The 18311-nt window shown below is 39.6% G+C and overlaps 1 protein-coding gene across 2 annotated transcripts in view; it reads left to right on the plus strand.

Annotated features, from left to right (window-relative positions):
* F9 (coagulation factor IX) overlaps positions 1-18311 on the plus strand; it is a 37066-nt gene that overhangs the window by 15348 nt on the left and 3407 nt on the right. For both annotated transcript variants that reach the window (XM_055267379.1, XM_055267380.1), the window contains 2 exons: positions 6605-6733; positions 9325-9527. In XM_055267379.1, the coding sequence (XP_055123354.1) occupies positions 6605-6733; positions 9325-9527 (332 nt within the window). The remainder of the gene's footprint in view (positions 1-6604; positions 6734-9324; positions 9528-18311) is intronic.

Here is an 18311-nt window from a genome sequence, read left to right on the forward strand (position 1 = left end):
ATAATATAGCTGTTGGAGCTGAGGGAATGAGTAACTCAATTAGTCTCAGTTACAACTGAAGGGCACATCGTTGTAAACTATAATTGAAAACATAAATATCTTTACCTAGTTTAAAAATAAAGATGCTTTAAAAGGAGGAAGGGAATAGCCCTGAGGAATGTAAATATAAGCACAAAACTTCTACAACAGAGTTTACTACGTGTGTGGCTATGTTCCACACAGTAAAAATGCTAAGTCTACAACTGACACAACTTGGATACTCTCATATTCCCACATTTTGGTTTGGTCAGGGCTGTGCAGTTGTACTGCAGCCACCACCACTCCTGGCCTCTACGGTATATTGATCTGACCCACCAAATCAAGGTTTAGAAAAATATTTTCAGCCCAGTTAGCTCACAAACAAAATGAGAATTCCCATAAATTGCTCTTTATCTCAGACAATAGAGGAAAGCTACAGCAAAAGCATAAACAAATTACCATTTAAGTTTGTTGCTTCAAATTGAAGACTAATTTCAACAGCTACTAGAGAGCACAGTTTATGGGGCATCTCGGCCCCAAGTCTTTTGTCTTATAAGGTCTTGAAAAAAAGAAAGGAGATTTTCATCAATAAGAGTTTTTTGTTATCTTTTTCCCTTGTTCATCAGGCCCTTCACTGCGAGAGAGAGAGGTATAAACATTCAGGGCATGCATTCTAGTTAAAGAATATTAATTGGCTATTGGGTCCCTTTGGTTAGAATAAAGACCTCTGTATGATGTCCCTAGCTGTACATCAAATCCAAATATCTCTCAGATAAATGAAGGTCTGTAAGAATTTGGTCATTCCTGTCTCTTCTAAAGAGTAACAGAGGCATTTTCCCACAGTAAAGTAGAATGGAAAGAAAAAAAATCACAAGCATATAAACACCTTTTTCAATTTTTCCAGCATGTCACAGACACTACTGTCTTATTTACTACGTATTTCTGAGGAGTAAAAAAAGGAAGTATGTTGAGTTTAGCTGAAGCACAGCATATTTTGTGGTAAACTTGTCAAATAAAACATCTTTTGTCCAAGCTTTGGTTGTCACACAAGTGGATATATCAGGAAATATAAACGCAGAATAAAATAAAGCAGAACATACTAACATTTGTAGTAGGCATGAAGGGAATTAGAAAGTGTTTGTGTTAACATGGAGGGAGAAAAACAGATGCTTTGAGATGTTCTTCAACAGATATTCTAGGTACTGAGACCCCCTTCAGGACCAGAGAGAGCCCATATCCACCACAGTACCTGACATGTAAATGCTCAGTAATTGATAAATGAGTCCCATTCTAACTGGTCCTTAGCCCTGCTCTATGGAACTCTCCCCTGGAATTCCTTGTGCCATTATTTTATTTCTGGAATCTTCAGCCTTTTAGCTGAGGGCAAAAGATTGCTGATTAGGAAGCAATATTTGCCACCTCCTGCGCAAAACAAGCCAAAGATCAACAGCAGCAGCAACATACTGGGCCCTAAAGGGCAATGACAAATGTGGAGAATCATACAGAGGTCTGGTTACTTCTTAGCCAATGACACAGAATCACAATTGAGAAAACACAGAGTTTATTCATTCCCATTGTGCATGCCCTGGACAAACCAAGCTGCACCTTTCGTAATTTATCACAATCTCATATTGACGGAACACTTTCTACAGGTAATGTTTGATTTGGCTGAACACTTTAGCATTGCTTCGTAGCAACAAAATGATAGCTAGTAACAAAAAAAGATCCAGGGATATTACCACTGTTAGTGAGGAGAAAGGCCTTTAAATTAATTAATTAATTAATTAATAGGACCAAGTGCCATCTTTTTGGATCATGCCCTTAGTGGATTATTGGTAGCAAAGGTTAAAGCTCAAGCTGGTTCCTTTGTCCCCCTGGCAACAGTTGGTTTGCCTCCCTTTATTTCCTGAAGTATCAGTAAGGACTAAGAGCTAATTATTACATTTGGCTATGCTAGCATATGTAAAATAGAGTTTAAAAGTTTAGATTTGTCACTCAAAAATTCATATTCTCCAAAACCATACAGTCACTCTGTTAGCCTGTGTTCCCCCCAGAAAAAAAGTCACAAGCTTATTTATTAACGTGTGCAATCCCAGGGGGCAAGAGAAAGGAACAGAAGAGTGAGGCAGAAAGGAAAAGAAAGCCAGTAAGAGGATGAGTTATCAAACTACTCATTTCTAATAACAACTGATTGCTTAACTTCCTGGGACTGTCTCCAATAAGTCAAATTGGCCTCAGGTTAGTCCACCTGAGTGGGAAGAAGAGGTGAAAGAATTTGTCTGTCAGTATCTGTCTCTCATTGGTTAGAAGTCAGACACTTCTCAAAAGAAGACATTTATGCAGCCAAAAAACACATGAAAAAATGCTCATCATCACTGGCCATCAGAGAAATGCAAATCAAAACCACAGTGAGATACCATCTCACACCAGTTAGAATGGCCATCATTAAAAAGTCAGGAAACAACAGGTGCTGGAGAGGATGTGGAGAAATAGGAACACTTTTACACTGTTGGTGGGACTGTAAACTAGTTCAACCATTGTGGAAGTCAGTGTGGCGATTCCTCAGGGATCTAGAACTAGAAATACCATTTGACCCAGCCATCCCATTACTGGGTATATACCCAAAGGACTATAAATCATGCTGCTATAAAGACACATGCACACGTATGTTTATTGTGGCACTATTCACAATAGCAAAGACTTGGAACCAACCCAAATGTCCAACAACGATAGACTGGATTAAGAAAATGTGGCATGTATACACCATGGAATACTATGCAGCCATAAAAAATGATGAGTTCATGTCCTTTGTAGGGACATGGATGAAACTGGAAAACATCATTCTCAGTAAACTATCGCAAGGACAAAAAACCAAACACCGCATGTTCTCACTCATAGGTAGGAATTGAACAATGAGAACTCATGGACACAGGAAGGGGAACATCACACTCCGGGGACTGTTGTGGGGTGGGGAAGGGGGGAGGGACAGCATTAGGAGATATACCTAATGCTAAATGACGAGTTAATGGGCACAGCAAAACAATATGGCACATGGATACATATGTAACAAACCTGCACGTTGTGCACATGTACCCTAAAACCTAAAGTATAATAATAATAAAAAAAAAGAAGTTCGACTTATGGGGAATTAACTCCCTCACATTTCCTAGCTGGATATGCTTGGGTACCCAGAGGGTCATATGGCATCCATGCCTCAGCATTAACAGGGAAGCTTCAAGTCAAAAGACACATAGTGCAGCTATGAGCCAAGGCAATTCAAGGATACACCCATAGGAGGCTGGTTGACATCCACCCAGAGCTAATCACCACCATGCTAGAAAAAGACACAGGTGAAGCTGAGAAGAATGAAGGTGGTGCATAGGAGGTATCTAATACAGTCACTCATTTTCAAACTTTCCATGTTATGATTGCACTGACCACTGAGGATTTCTATTGAAAGTTTTACTGTTGTCGAACATGTACATAAGGGGAAAGGTGTCTTACATTGTTTATGTTCCTGTGCTGCTCTAGGAACAGAAATAGGTTCAAGAGCAGAGCCCATTTTTCTTAATTCAGCAGGTCTAAGCTAACAAGTCCTGAAACTTGCTACTTCCTGTTATTGGTATTGCATAGGAGAAACAAAGGGAAAGCACAGTAGTTAGAAAATGCAAAACAAGATGGCAGGAATAAGCCAAATATATCAGGAAACACAATTATTGTGAACTGGGGTTAAACTAATCTATTAATAATGACAACTTTCAGCTTGGAGTTAAAAATTTAATTGTATACTGTTAACAAAAGTGATACCTAAAATAAAATTACACTGGGAGGCTAAAATGAAGGGATGTGAAAAGAACTATCAGGTAAAAACTAACAAAAAGAAACTAACAAAGCAATCTTAATATCAGACAAAATAGAATCCAAGAGGAAAATCATTTCAAAAGAGATATTTTTATTAATAAGGGGAATTGCATAGGAGAGTAAAGAAAATGTGGGCCACTGGAATGCTTAGCACTAATGACATATTGGTCTTTGGTCTTCAGTTACCTTACAAGACCCTATTTTATTCTCTTATGTTTGATATGTAACCACCTCAGCCAGCTTCAAGTTGCTTTTCAGCCCTAATGGACTTCCTAGCACTATAATTTCTTTTTTTAAAATGTTTTATTTTAGGTTTAGGGGTACATGTGAAGGTTTGTTACATAGATAAACATGTGTCACAGGGGTTTGTTGTACATATTATTACATGATGCAGATATTAAGCTCAGTACAAAATAGTGATCTTTTCTGCTCCTCTGCCTCATCCCACCCTCCCAAGTAGACTCCAGTATCTGTTGTTTCCTTCTTTGTGTTTATAAGTTCTTATCACTTAGCTCCCACTTACAAGTGAGAACATGCAGTATTTGATTTTTGTCCCTATGCTAGTTTGCTAAGGATGATAGCCTCCAGCTCCATTCATATTCCCACAAAAGACAGAATCTCGTTCTTTTCTATGGCTGCATAATATTCCATGGTATATATGAACCACATTTTCTTTATACAGTCTGTCATTGATGGGCGTTTAGGTTGATTCCATGTCTGCTATTCTAACACTGTAATTTCTAAAGACTTCCAGATTCTACTTTTACAGGTAACCTGTTGAACAGTCTAGCTCTGGAAGCCAAGCAATTTCTAGAATAACTAAGCAATAGAAATTACACTTCAATGCAGAAAGGCAGTATCTACATGAGATTATGGAATTGCTGTTGCTTTTTGTGTTCACTGAAAAAAATAAGTAAAACTGTAACTTTCAGAAAAAATGATGGTACATATAGAAAACCCAAAGCATATAAACAATTAAAATAAATAAGTATAGAAACATTACTGGATACAGAGTCAACATACAAATATCAATTGCATGTCTATATATCAGCAACGATTCAAAAATGATCTTTATAATAGCATTAAAAATTAGACGCTTAGTAATAAATGTGAGAATGATGTGCAAGAACTCTACATAAAAAATTATGAGACATTATTGAGAAAAATTAAGGAAAACCTAAATAAATGAATGAATAGGCAATGTTTATCAATTAAAGGATACAATATAGTAAATATATCAAATATTTACTAATGGATTCAATGCAATACTAAAGTGCCCAGCAGGCTTTTTTTGGTGGGGGGAGGTCGGGCAGGATTAATAAGCTAATTATAAAATGCATATGGAAATGCAAAGAGCCAAGGATAGCCAAGACAGTTTTGAGGAAGAATAAACTTGTACTACTTACACTACCAGATGTCAGGACTTATTATCGAGTTACATTTATTAAGACAGTGTGGTACTGACACAAGGATAGACAAATAGATCAGTGAAACACAATAGAGTGCTCAGAAGCACACCTGTACATATATAGAGGCTTGATTTATGATAGAGGTGCCAGTGCAGTAGAGAAGGAAATTGTTGGTGTTTTCAATAAAAAGTGATAGGTCAATTAGATATTCATATGGCATGAAGTATGAAACAATAACATTTTATATTCATAACTTGCAGAAAGCAAAAATTTCTTAAAATACAAAAAGTGATCACCATAAAAGAAAAGATTGATAAACTGGACTGTATTAAAACTAAGAACTCCTGTTCAGCAAAAGACACTACTTCGACTGAAAAGACAAGTCACAGAGTGAGACAAGATATCTGCAATACAGATACCTAATAACTGAACCCCATACAGTGATGGTGGGAATTTAAGTTCGTACAATCATTTTAGAAAATTGCTTGGCAGTATCTACTAGATCTGAACATGTGATCCAGTAATTACACTCATAATTATAAGCCAGTAAAAAGGCATGTTTATGTCACCAAAAGGTATATACAAGAATGTTCATTACGCTATTATACATAAGAGCCAAAAACTGGAAACAAACCAAATATCCATTAACAGTAGAATGAATAAATAAAAGCTGTAATAGTAATACAATGGAATACTACACAGCAATGTAAATGAACTACTGCTGTACAAAACAACATGGATTAATCTCACAGACAAAATATTAAATGAGACACAGACGAGTACATATTGTGAACTTCTGTTTATAATTCAAGAACTGGCAAGAACTGTTTACTATGTTAGAAGTCCAGGTAATGGTAACCTATAAAAAGGAAAAAGGGTGGAATGATTGGGAGGGGGCATCTTCTGGGGTATTGATAATGTGCTACGTATTGGTCAGTTCAGTGTTTAAACAGGCTCATTTACTTTGTGAAAACTTACACTAAACTTTTGTGTATTTTTTGAATATATGTTATACATTAATAAATAGGGTTTTTAAACCTGTAGTTCATAATTTAGTGAAAGTAGAATATCCAAACATTTAGTTTTAAACCAATCAATTATAATGCTACCATCATTTTTATGCCTTATTGAGAAGTTTATTTTACCTTTCTTTCCACTCTTATTTCAAGGCTCCAAAATTTCTCTCCCCAACATACATTGGGGGCAACATGAATGCCCCCAATGTATATTTGACCCATACATGAGTCAGTAGTTCCATGTACTTTTTAGAAATGCATGTTAAATGATGCTGTTACTGTCTATTTTGCTTCTTTTAGATGTAACATGTAACATTAAGAATGGCAGATGCGAGCAGTTTTGTAAAAATAGTGCTGATAACAAGGTGGTTTGCTCCTGTACTGAGGGATATCGACTTGCAGAAAACCAGAAGTCCTGTGAACCAGCAGGTCATAATCCAAATAAGATTTTTTAAAGAAAATCTGTATCTGAAACTTCAGCATTTTAACAAACCTACATAATTTTAATTCCTACTTGACTCTGCTTCCTTTCGAAATCATAGAAAATATCAGTAGCTTGAATTAGACCAATTAATTTTCTAGATTGCATCATATTTTAAATATAAACTATGTAATCATCTACAATCTGAATTCTTTTCTGTGTCCAATTTGTCCAATTTTTTTCTCTAACATTTATATCACAAAGCAATTAATTTGTGTGATTTCTGCATATGTATTTGTAATTCATCAAGTCAAATCAATGTAGTAATACTATATCATAAAATATACACATATAATTGAGTGATAGGCTTCTAGTACAAGGACGATAAGTTTGAAGCACGATTCTATCTGGGCTGGCTAGTTTACTCTGAGAAAGTTATTTTTTATTGTTGGATCTCAAGCCAAGTTTACACACTTGATGTCAGAATGATTCTGGCAATGAACTGTTTTAAGTTCTGCTAGGCTCATCAGCACAATCTATATGGCTGTGAACAAAACAATGTTTCCCAGTCATACCAACCATGCCACCATTTTAACAGCTGATTTGTGTATTCAGAACATCTCCACTCCATGTTCATATGGCTCTTATCTAAAGATGAAAGCAGTAGACACTTTTATGTTTTGAAAAATTTAGGCTCTGCAGGGTCAATTATATTTGATAAATGAGGGGCTTTTTTGAAGCAAACTAGATATAATTTCTTTTGCATTTCTAAAGCCTGATATCTTATTAATTGGTACATTAAATTGTGCACCATTTCTCTGTAACTGGTTTCAGTACCTATCTCAGCACTATACCAGGCAGAAGAAATTAAAGAAAGAACCAGTGCCGAGACCAGCTTGGTGGGGGAGACCCTAATCCTGCAGCACTAGAAGAATTAAAGACATACACACAGAAATATAGAGTATGGAGTGGAAAATCAGGGGTCTCACAGCCTTCAGAGCTGAGAGCCCCGAACAGAGATTTACCCACGTATTTACTGACAGCAAGCCAGTCATAAGATTTACTAAAAGTATTCCTTATGGGAAATAAAAGGGACGGGCCAAAATAAAGGGATGGGTCTGGCTGGTTATCTGCAGCAGGAACATGTCCTTAAGGCACAAATCGCTCATGCTATTGTTTGTGGTTTAAGAACACCTTTAAGTGGTTTTCTGCCCTGGGTGGGCCAGGTGTTCCTTGCCCTCACTCTGGTAAACTCACAACCTTCCAGTGTGGGTATCAAGGCCATCACGAGCATGTCACAGTGCTGCAGAGATTTTGTTTATGGCCAGTTTTGGGGCCAGTTTATGGCCAGATTTGGAGGCCTATTCCCAACAAACCAGAAGCCAGGAATATATATCCTGCAACTAAAATGAAGAATCTCTAAGGCTTCAGGGCCTGCCCACTTGTCCCTCTGCTTGGTTCCTCACATACACTGTCTCAAAGCTAGTCTACCTTGAGAGGAGCACGAATATGTGTGTGGGTGTGTGTCTGTGTATTTTAACCTTAAAAACCTAACTTCCAGTATAGACAGATGGCATAGTAGCTAAACCCTTACAAGTTCTTCTATGCTATAAAAGAGAAACAGAATTGAGAACCACCTCCAACTATTAAGTGTTATATTTGAATATAGCCTTAGCTTTAGCAGAATAATTAGGCCAAATTTAAAATAAGCTTTTCTGCCTTTTCAATGGTAATGGTCCCTTTTCTGTAGTCATTGTTGATTATGTACATTTATACACAAGCATTTTGAACTAATTTCCTGTTTTCTCAACCACTTGCTGTCTTCATGATACTTTGTCGCAGCTGGTTGCTATAGAAATGTCTGTTACAAGGAATGTGGCTTGAAGGAAAGTGATAAATGAAAATGAAATGTGAAGTGACTTTGTTTGACTACAAATTCCCATTCTGGTAGTCCCCAGTGTATCAATACATTATTTTTCTTTAGAAAATAAACCAACTCAAGGAAAAATGGTGGGCACGTCCTGGTGAATATGGCTGTGATAATTATATTAGCAATCTCTTTGGCTAGTATTTGAAACCCAGATAATTGAATCACAATGATCTCTCCCCAGAAAATATGTAAAATGCACCTTGGAATCTAGAAGGCCTTTTAGTCTGCAAAAGAAACCTTCTTAATCATAAGCAGCAGAAGTCCTATTTACCAAATTGGAAAGTTAAAGTTACAAAGCATCAATCATCAGACTTCCATTCAGGGATGGCAATTGGGAGTAAGACTTTTTAGTAAAGAAACTAAACACAAAGTCATTAGACTCTATAAAAGTCTTACCAAATTTGATTCTGGAACACCTATTCTATTTCTGTAAAGATGATGAATTCCGGAGCCAAATGTTCTTTTCATGAAGGATTTGAAAACTGTCCATGAAAATAATGCAATCAACCTTTTAGCTTGAGACTTTATTCACTGATTAGATTTTTTAAAATACCGATGGGCCTGCTTCTCAGAAGTGACAAGGATGGGCCTCAATCTCAATTTTTGTAATACATGTTCCATTTGCCAATGAGAAATATCAGGTTACTAATTTTCCTTCTATTTTTCTAGTGCCATTTCCATGTGGAAGAGTTTCTGTTTCACAAACTTCTAAGCTCACCCGTGCTGAGATTGTTTTTCCTGATGTGGACTATGTAAATTCTACTGAAGCTGAAACCATTTTGGATAACATCACTCAAAGCACCCAATCATTTAATGACTTCACTCGGGTTGTTGGTGGAGAAGATGCCAAACCAGGTCAATTCCCTTGGCAGGTACTTTATACTGATGATGTGTCAAAACTGGAGCTCAGCTGGCAAGACACAGGCCAAGTGGGAGACTGAGGCTATTTTACTAGACAGACCTATTGGGATGTGAGAAGTATTTAGGCAAGTTTCAGCACTAACCAATGTGAGAAAGCCTCCAGAGATGAGCAGCTGGTGAAAGAGAGGCCCAAAACCAGCTACTATACAGGTCAAGAAGAATTTGGCATTAAGGAAATAGAATAGCAGGATTCCAGACAGGCAACTGGTCAACAACATGAAGGTCTGGAAGAAAGGTCACAAGTACTCAGGTTCAGGGCACTACTTCAGCTTCAGCCCTTGCAAAAACTGGTGGGAGTTGGAAAGTCTTTAGGCCAAGAAAAATTGGATTATTTAAAAGGGGGTAAAGAAAGGGACTCGAGGAGGAAGGATTAAGGCAAGAACTAGGTTCCAAGAAACAGGGCATGAGAGAGAGTCTTGATCTACAGCTATAGTTCTCGTGGTAGCATCAGAATCACCTGGGAACGTAGAAATGCAAATTCTCCTGCTCTACACTAGACCTACCAAATCAGAATATCTAGGGGGTGGGGCCCAGCAATCTGTGTGCAAACAAGCACTGCAGGTGATTTTGAGGCACATTATAGTTTGAAAACTAGGCCAGGTGCAGTGGCTCATGCCAGTAATCCCAGCACTTTGGGAGACTGAGACGGGAGGATCGCTCAAGCCCAGGAGTTTGAGACTAGCCTGGGCAACATGGCGAAACCCCACCTCTATAAAAAAAAATACAAAAATTAGCTAGGTGTGATGGCTCCCACCTGTGCTCCCAGCTATTCAGGAGCCTGAGGTGGGAGAATCACCTGAGCCTGGAAAGTCGAGGCTGCAGTCAATTGTGATCACACCACTGCACTTCAGCCTGAGGGACAGAGTAAGACCCTATCTCAAAAAACAGAAAAAGAAAAACACTGGCCCAAACGAAATGAACTTGTTACAGAAGCCGGGGTTCAAAACACCAAATAATGGACTTGTTGTACCTAGTCCTTCCCGGGTGCTCTGCAGACATTTCTCCAAGCGTAGTCTGCAAACAACCTACATATGTAGAATTACCTGTGCACATTTTTCATTTAACAACCAAGAGCTACATTTGTAGCAAAATCTGGGTTGTAACTTAGCCTACAGCTGAAGCCTAAGAGATTCCATCTGTGAGAAGGAATAACCCACCTCTTTGGCCCCCCTCCCCAGGCAGGAAGCCAGGATGGTCCTTATATAAAGTTGTGCTGTCCAATAGGTAACCACTAGCCACATATGGCTATTTAAATTTAAATTAACTACAATTAAGTGAAATTAAAAATTCAATTCCTCAATTGCACCTGCCAAATTTTAAGTGCATAACAACCACATGTGGCTACTAACGACTGTATTGGAGAGTGCAAGTGGAGATAGAACACTTTATTACTGCAGAAATTTCTATTGGATAGCACTTATAATAGTTTAGTCTAACTTAAAACTCCCTAGTTGCCACAGTGATGATTTGGTAGTAATTTCATGGATTTCTCTACTGAAGTTCGAATCTCTGCCATTAGAGACTGATAACTTTAAAGACTTTGCAATTATCAAACTGGTGACAATTTAAGCCAGAATCAGGTAAATGTCCTCAGTTTTAACAGCATTGGAATTTTCTGGGACTAGCTGTGTATCTATCCAGGATTCTTGAGAATGCCTGCCATTTTTCAACATAATGGATGTAAGGTATTACACATATACCTGGGGATGGGGTGGTAGGTATAATTGCACAAGCATTGTGGAGAATGGTATCAAAGAGTGGCAGAACATCACAATCAAGGTTTTCTCTTTCTTTTACCTTTGCTTTTTAAAAAGACAATATTTGCTGGACCTGATCTTATAACCCATAAATGGGACACTGTATGTTCCTTTTTACCTCCTCTGTTTCTACGTAATTGCACCCTATAAGGGCTGCTTCCCTTACCCACCATAATCCCTTCCTTCACTCATTCATGTCTGTACTCTTCTTCACAACTCTGTAATATTGACCTTTATGAACCTTTCCTGGAACAATCCCTCTTGAGTGCAAGCACTGTTATTATGCCTTCAATGTATTTAATATCCATGTATCTATTCTCTCTAATTTTGTCATTTTGTGTTCTCACGCATTTTCATTCATTATGTGTCCAACTTCCATGGATAACATGGTTACAACAAAAGATCCTACTTTATGACAATTATCTTCCTTGGGTTTGTGGGACATAGAACAGTGCTTAGAGTAGGGGATCCAAGAACCCAGGAGAATATATTAGCTAAGAAGATAACTTCCGTTTTTAAAAGTCCAAGATTCAGGAGATCGAAACCATCCTGGCTAACACAGTGAAACCCTGTCTCTTCTAAAAATACAAAAAATTAGCCAGGCGTGGTGGCGGGCGCCTGTAGTCCCAGCTACCCGGGAGGCTGAGGCAGGAGAATGGCGTGAACCCAGGAGGTGGAGCTGGCAGTGAGCCGAGACCATGCCACTGCACTCTAACCTGGGTGACATAGCAAGACTCCGTCTCAAAAAAAGAAAAAAAAGTCCAAGATTAAAAAAAAAAAAAAAAGGATGTCTGCTTTGTGAGTTTAGCATTGTCTCCTTGTCATTCCAGAAATGAAATGGCAAATACATTTAAATCAGAACTAAAAAGGGGAACAGGGTATAAAGGCTCAATTTAGTCACATAATTTCTGTTTCTCACCCACCCCCTTTAAACCAGATGTTTGCCAATGCGTTAACAATGCAGATGTTTCCTGAAAGAAAGTTTAGTAACCCAAGCAGACACCTTATTTTCTTTTCAAGCAGAAAAGACTATGAGATGGTGGTTGTGGTTGTTCTGGGAGGGAGAAGATATAAATGACACACATCATTTCAAATCATCTCATGACTTTCTCACTGCACACTTATAGTTATTGTGCCTGTTGTCTTTTTGCTGTCAAGCCTAGCTAAGGTCATTTGGAAGGTTCAAGATCACTCATACATGCATGTGCACACATACACGTGCACATATGTTCACTCCCTATTTCATCCACATGAACTAAGATTACTGACGTGTACAGATTCAAAGCACTAACTTTTATTCTTTTCCAAAGGCAAGAAGCTGAGCTACTTTCCAGAATAGTTGTGAAAGACCCTGTCTTACTTCTGCATTGTTTCCTTCACACCACCTCCATCCAGTTCCTTATGAATGGTTGCTGGTTTTCAAAAATATGAGATAAATTGAGTGTATAAAAGTCATTTTTAGACAAAATGAAACAGGAAATGAAAGAAACCAGAATCTCTCCTCATTTGTGGATGGGCCAGCTCCACCATGTCATAGTTAATCTGCAGGGAGGAAATACTAGATTTGATTGCAGATCAGACTGATCAGACTGCAGCAAACCTGCTGTGACTAAGGCATCAAGAGAAAGCAAGCAACAGCTGGGGCTTCAGTGGTGAAAACATTACATATCTAGCTTTGAAATATGAAATACTATTTAGCAGTGTCACCTAGGAAAGAGTGTTTCAGAATGCTGATGCTTCATAAGAACCTTTCTCTTCAGAGTTGTTTCTTTTATCTTTCAAATTAGCCAGGGTGGGGAATAAAGTGATCACTTGGTGAAGAAATCTCACAAAGAAGAACATAGAGAGTTCACTTTCATCTGGAGTAATGAACAGATTGAACAAACTAGAAATGTTTAGTCTGTTAAAGAAAAGGTGTAGGTGAGCTGTTTGCAAGAGCCACAAGGGAAAGGGGAAGACAACTTCTTTGTGGACTTAAGGGTGAAAGTTGCAAGCAGGCAAGACGATTCTGACCTCCATTAAGAAAGCCCTTTCCAACCAACAACCACTGGGTTGGTTACGCAGGTTGGGCAGCATTGGGAGCAAATGTTGATTGAACAAATGTTTGTCGGAATTGTTGACTTAAAGAGCTGTTCTGTCACTGGGGACAGCAGCGGCTGGATAGCCCCATTCAGGGAGAGGGCATTTGTTCACCTGGCGAGAGATCAGAGCAGGCTAAGGGACCGCTGGGATCCTGTCCAGCTTTGAGACCCTGCAGAGCCATGTTCACCTAGCACGTATCCCGTCTGCGGTCGCGCTCATTTCTTACCTTATTCCAGGGCTTTCATCTCAGCTTGCCAGGCTGGAGCCAAGGGCCAACGCAGCCGCGCCTTGTTCGCGAAGGTAGCTTCCCAGGAGCCCCCTATGGTTCCGGAACGGCGCTGCCGGCCTCATCCTCTTTGCTACCTCCTAAAGCCAAAGGCACTGGCGAGCCGGGCCAGCTTCTAAAGTCGCACAAGGTTAGAAGGTTCCCGACAGGAACGGCGTGAGGCCAATGGAAGGAGGTACTTCAGTTTCCCTCCAGATGCCCAGCGATGGGCTCAGAGCTCCTTGAGAACTCGGTAAAGGAAGCAGGGTCTCTGAAGAAATACTTCAGGAGTAGAAAGAGGAAGCTAGAGGGTTAAATGCACTACACAGGAACAGAAATGAGTTTTTCTTAGAGTAAGTATATGTCTAGAGGTGTAGTAAACTAAAACGAGTCTTGAATTGCATACCGCTACGTAGGGAAGAAATGAAAACCTTTGAATATTAGTGAAAAAAGGGAAACTGCAACGCCTGTATTACTAGATAGCCTTCATCAACAGCTCAAAAGTGAGAGATTTAAAGAAGCAGCACCGCATTTTGGCTTTCTAAAGCTTTAATTTGGTTTGGATCCCATGCCCATGACCCTGCCAGCTGACAATTCTAGGCGTGCGCAAACTGGCCCCAAAAATTCCTCCCACATTTCCAAAGAACTATTTGGCCCTTTATGTGAAGCACCTGGTTTTTCCATTTTCTGTTTTACCATAGGCCTCAGTTCAGTGTGTGGCATATTTATTCTACATTTAACAATTTGAAGATCATTCTATTCGATTAAAAAAAAGAATACAATGGAAGCCAAGTGATTAAGCTTTCCTTATGCTTATATTAAGTTGTAGCATATGCATTTACCAATAGCTAACCGTATTAACCTACAGAAAATGTCCAGGGAAACGGTCTATTTCTTATTCTATTTTTGACCTAAAAACAATCTTTAAAATGTCTTAGCATTTTCCCCAGTCTCCACTTCCCTCAGCTTTGGCCTGAAGCTATCCTTAAAGCTACCCTGTACAGCTCTTGCCCTGTACAGCTAGCTACAGAGATTCAATCCTTTCAGTTCGATTAGGACACATCTCAGTGGCAGATAGCATGCAAAGTTACTATATGTATGAACCAGAACTTGTTTTTCCTTAGGGGCTGGGATGTTACACTAAGGTCTTAAGACTATAGTAATATCTTCACTTGAAAAAGCCCTCTATTATTCCTATCTCAGATGATAAAAATTCAATTAAGAGAAATAAGAACGTGACATATGTAATCTCACCTGGCTCTACAAAGCTAGTCTGGACAGACATTTAAACAATTATCCTCTAAGATTATTTGATGAAATGCATTTCAATGACTAGTTAACCATTAAAAACCAAAGTGAGCATCCCGTCTGTTCCCAGCCAAATGACCTAGAGCAAAGGACTAGGCAAACCACATCTGTGGGCACAGCAAGCTGTACATCACAAACAAATGAATTTGTTTGTATATGAGTGAGAGCAAACACTCTTTATTGTGAAGCTTGGGTGGGTAAGTAGGGAGAATAATGGTTTTACTGAAATCACAGGGAACGGTTACGTTGGAGTTAAAGGTCAGGAAGAAAAGAAAAGGGTAAGAGCTGTTCTGGGCTGGCATCGTCAATGAAGAGCATAAATTCAGATGTGAATGTGTATTTTGTAGAAGCATGTGTGTGGTTGGTGTGTGTGTATGTGTGAGTCTGAAAGAGGGAAAGCAGGCTCCCATTAGACCATGACTAACAAAAATGTTTGACAGATTATAACTCAGATGCCTTACTCAGAGCATATGCCTCCCCATTTTCCCCGTTATTCTCCCAAATGATGTCTTTTATTTGGGATATGAGATGCTTGACCGAGCAGACATCTCATACCCCAAATAGCTAATATTTTGATAGCTATGATCCTGAATGGCCAAACATTCCAAAACCAAGTAGTTTGTAATATCTTTAAATGCAAATATATTTTAGGCCTTTTCCTTGGCAAGGATGTTTGGTCAGGGGTTGGCAAAAATAATGCTCTTCAGACTTAAAAGAACACAACCATATTTCTTAGCCATCCACCAGAAAGTAGTAGAAGCTCCAGGAAGCAAGTCTTTGTCAGGAGTCAGACTAGCTACGTCATAATCTCTCTGCCCAGGGGCTGTGGATGTCATTCATCCTGGCCTAACTAGCCTACTGGGCTGAGAGATGTCCAATTTCCCCCCTAATACACTAACCAGATCAGAAGCACCGTGATATCATTGCATGTGAATTCTTAATTCCAATTGCTTAAACAAATATGTTCAGTTGTAACTATCAATACCAGTATATAACAGTGTTGGCCAACTTTTATTGATGCTGAAAATCAATTGGAGTTACAGCCAGACACATGGTCTTACGACCGGCATACTTACACAGAGCTTTGCACTGAGACAGATCGTGCATCTGGGGTTTACTGCTATGCGTTTTTGTTTTGTAACTGAAGTCTGATGAGACAGCCAGAGCATGTGCTACCTAGGGACTTGAATCCCTGCAGCCCCACTTCACATCTCACCACCTTTTGGGGTGGTTTCTCGACCTCCCACTCCCCTACCACCTGGTGCCTTAGCCAGCCCTGGCTCTCCCTCCAAACACCTGCCCAATGACCACTGCCACCCCGTGGTGCCCAGACATACTCTCCCTCCTCATCCCTACCTAGCTACCATTGCCACTCGCCTCCCCCAGCGGGGATATGGGCATAGGAGCAGGGAGAGTTAAGGTTGGTCAGGTGCACGTGCCCTATGCTATCTTGGAAGGGGGCTTGGCCATGTGGCATCTCTGGACCAAGAATGTGCCACAGCACATTTGGAGGGTGAATGGTGGGGGGCACACCCCTTGTCCACCTCCGTTTCAGGCATGGAACACATCCTGGCATGAAAGTTGCAGTCCCTTGGGAATCACCTCTCCACCTTGATTGCCACAGTAGGCCAGTGACAAGGGAAGATTGACACGTCCTCCCCTGCTGGGGCCCAGTGTCCTGTGGCTGGCAGGCAGGGGATCCTAAGGACATGTGGGTGTTAAATTGTACGGTGCACTTCCTGGGCACCTTTGAGGGTCTGCACTGCCCCAGCAAATATCCCCATGCTAGAGGGAGCAAAATATTAAATGGCAAATTTTAAAAATGTAACATGATGGGTTGCAAAAGAGACTGCAGAGGAAAGCAAGAAGTTTTGTATTTTAGTATCTTCCATGGCACTTTTCTTCCTAGCTTTTGAACAAGGGGCCCCACATTTTTATTTCTCACTGAGCCCCACAAAGTATGTAGCCATTCCTGCCTGGAGTGAGGACTTTTAAAACATAAAGATTATCAAGTCTTGGAAATTCTGGTTCAGTAGATATATAACAGGTCTCAAACTTAATTATGTAAAGAGTATTCTGGAGAGCTTCATTTTACCCAGTCCCACCCACCAAATATTCTGATAAATTAAGCTTGGATTAGCCCCCAGATCTGCATTTTATAAGGATCCCCATATGATTCTACTGCAATTGGTCCACAGACCATGCCTGGACCGAATTTGGGTGCTTAGGAGCACAAATTCTGGAGCCGGGCAGACTTGAGTTTGCTTCCTAGCTTTACCAACGGATCTCAGGGGAGTTAATGTTTACCTCTAAACTTTAGTTCATGCATCTATAAATAAATATATTAATATCACGTCATAAGGATATTATGTTGTATTAAATGTCTATAAAACACCACAATGATTAGCCCAAAGTAAACACTCAATAAATGTTCAAAAATTTAGGAAAATTATTAAGTCTGGGTTGTATGCACACTGGTTTATTATATTATGTAGTTTTTTCTGTATTTTTACAACATTTCAGAATAAAAAGCAACAGCTAGAAAAAGAGGGAAATAGCCAGGCACAGTGGCTCATGCCTGTAATCCCAGCACTTTGGGAGGCCAAGGCGGGTGGATCATGAGGTCAAGAGATCGAGACCATCCTGGCCAACATGGTGAAACCCTGTCTCTACTAAAAATACAAAAATTAACTGGGCATGGTGGCATGCGCCTGTAGTCCCAGGAGAATTGCTTGAACCTGGGAGGCGGAGGTTGCAGTGAGCCAAGATCTCACCACTGCTCTCCAGCCTGGTGACAGAGCAAGACTCCGTCAAAAATATATATATATATATAAGAAAGGGAGAGCCAGAGTATGAAAAAGGAAGTGAGAGCCCTTTAATGAGTCAGCTCTGTAGTTCTCCAGGTAGGAGGCTAGTGCTTCAGTGTCTAGGACATAGTAGGTGTTCAGTAAATTAAATTCAGGACAAAAAGAACATGCCCCAAAAACCATCTGATATCCACTTAAAGTGATGGACCACCTCCTTTCCCTTGTTTATGAATGGGTTTACGCCTAAGACTGTGTGCACTTTAATACAAGGGCAGTCGTTCAGAACTAGTCAGCTTCTGAAAAGGATTTACCAAATGTTGAGTGTGCCCTCTAGTGTTCACACTTTCCAGCTTTCTTCCTGTAAAGGTGGATCAAGACACTTGCTTACAACTGGAACTGAAATCCTCCAAGTCAGTCTAGACATTGAGATGGAGAAAATATTCATTGTCGACTGTAATTATGCAATGAATATCCAGTTGAAATAATGGACTTGCCTCTTATCTAATAATACCCAGG

Source organism: Symphalangus syndactylus, chromosome X (assembly GCF_028878055.3).
Source record: "Symphalangus syndactylus isolate Jambi chromosome X, NHGRI_mSymSyn1-v2.1_pri, whole genome shotgun sequence".
Lineage (NCBI taxonomy): Eukaryota > Metazoa > Chordata > Mammalia > Primates > Hylobatidae > Symphalangus > Symphalangus syndactylus.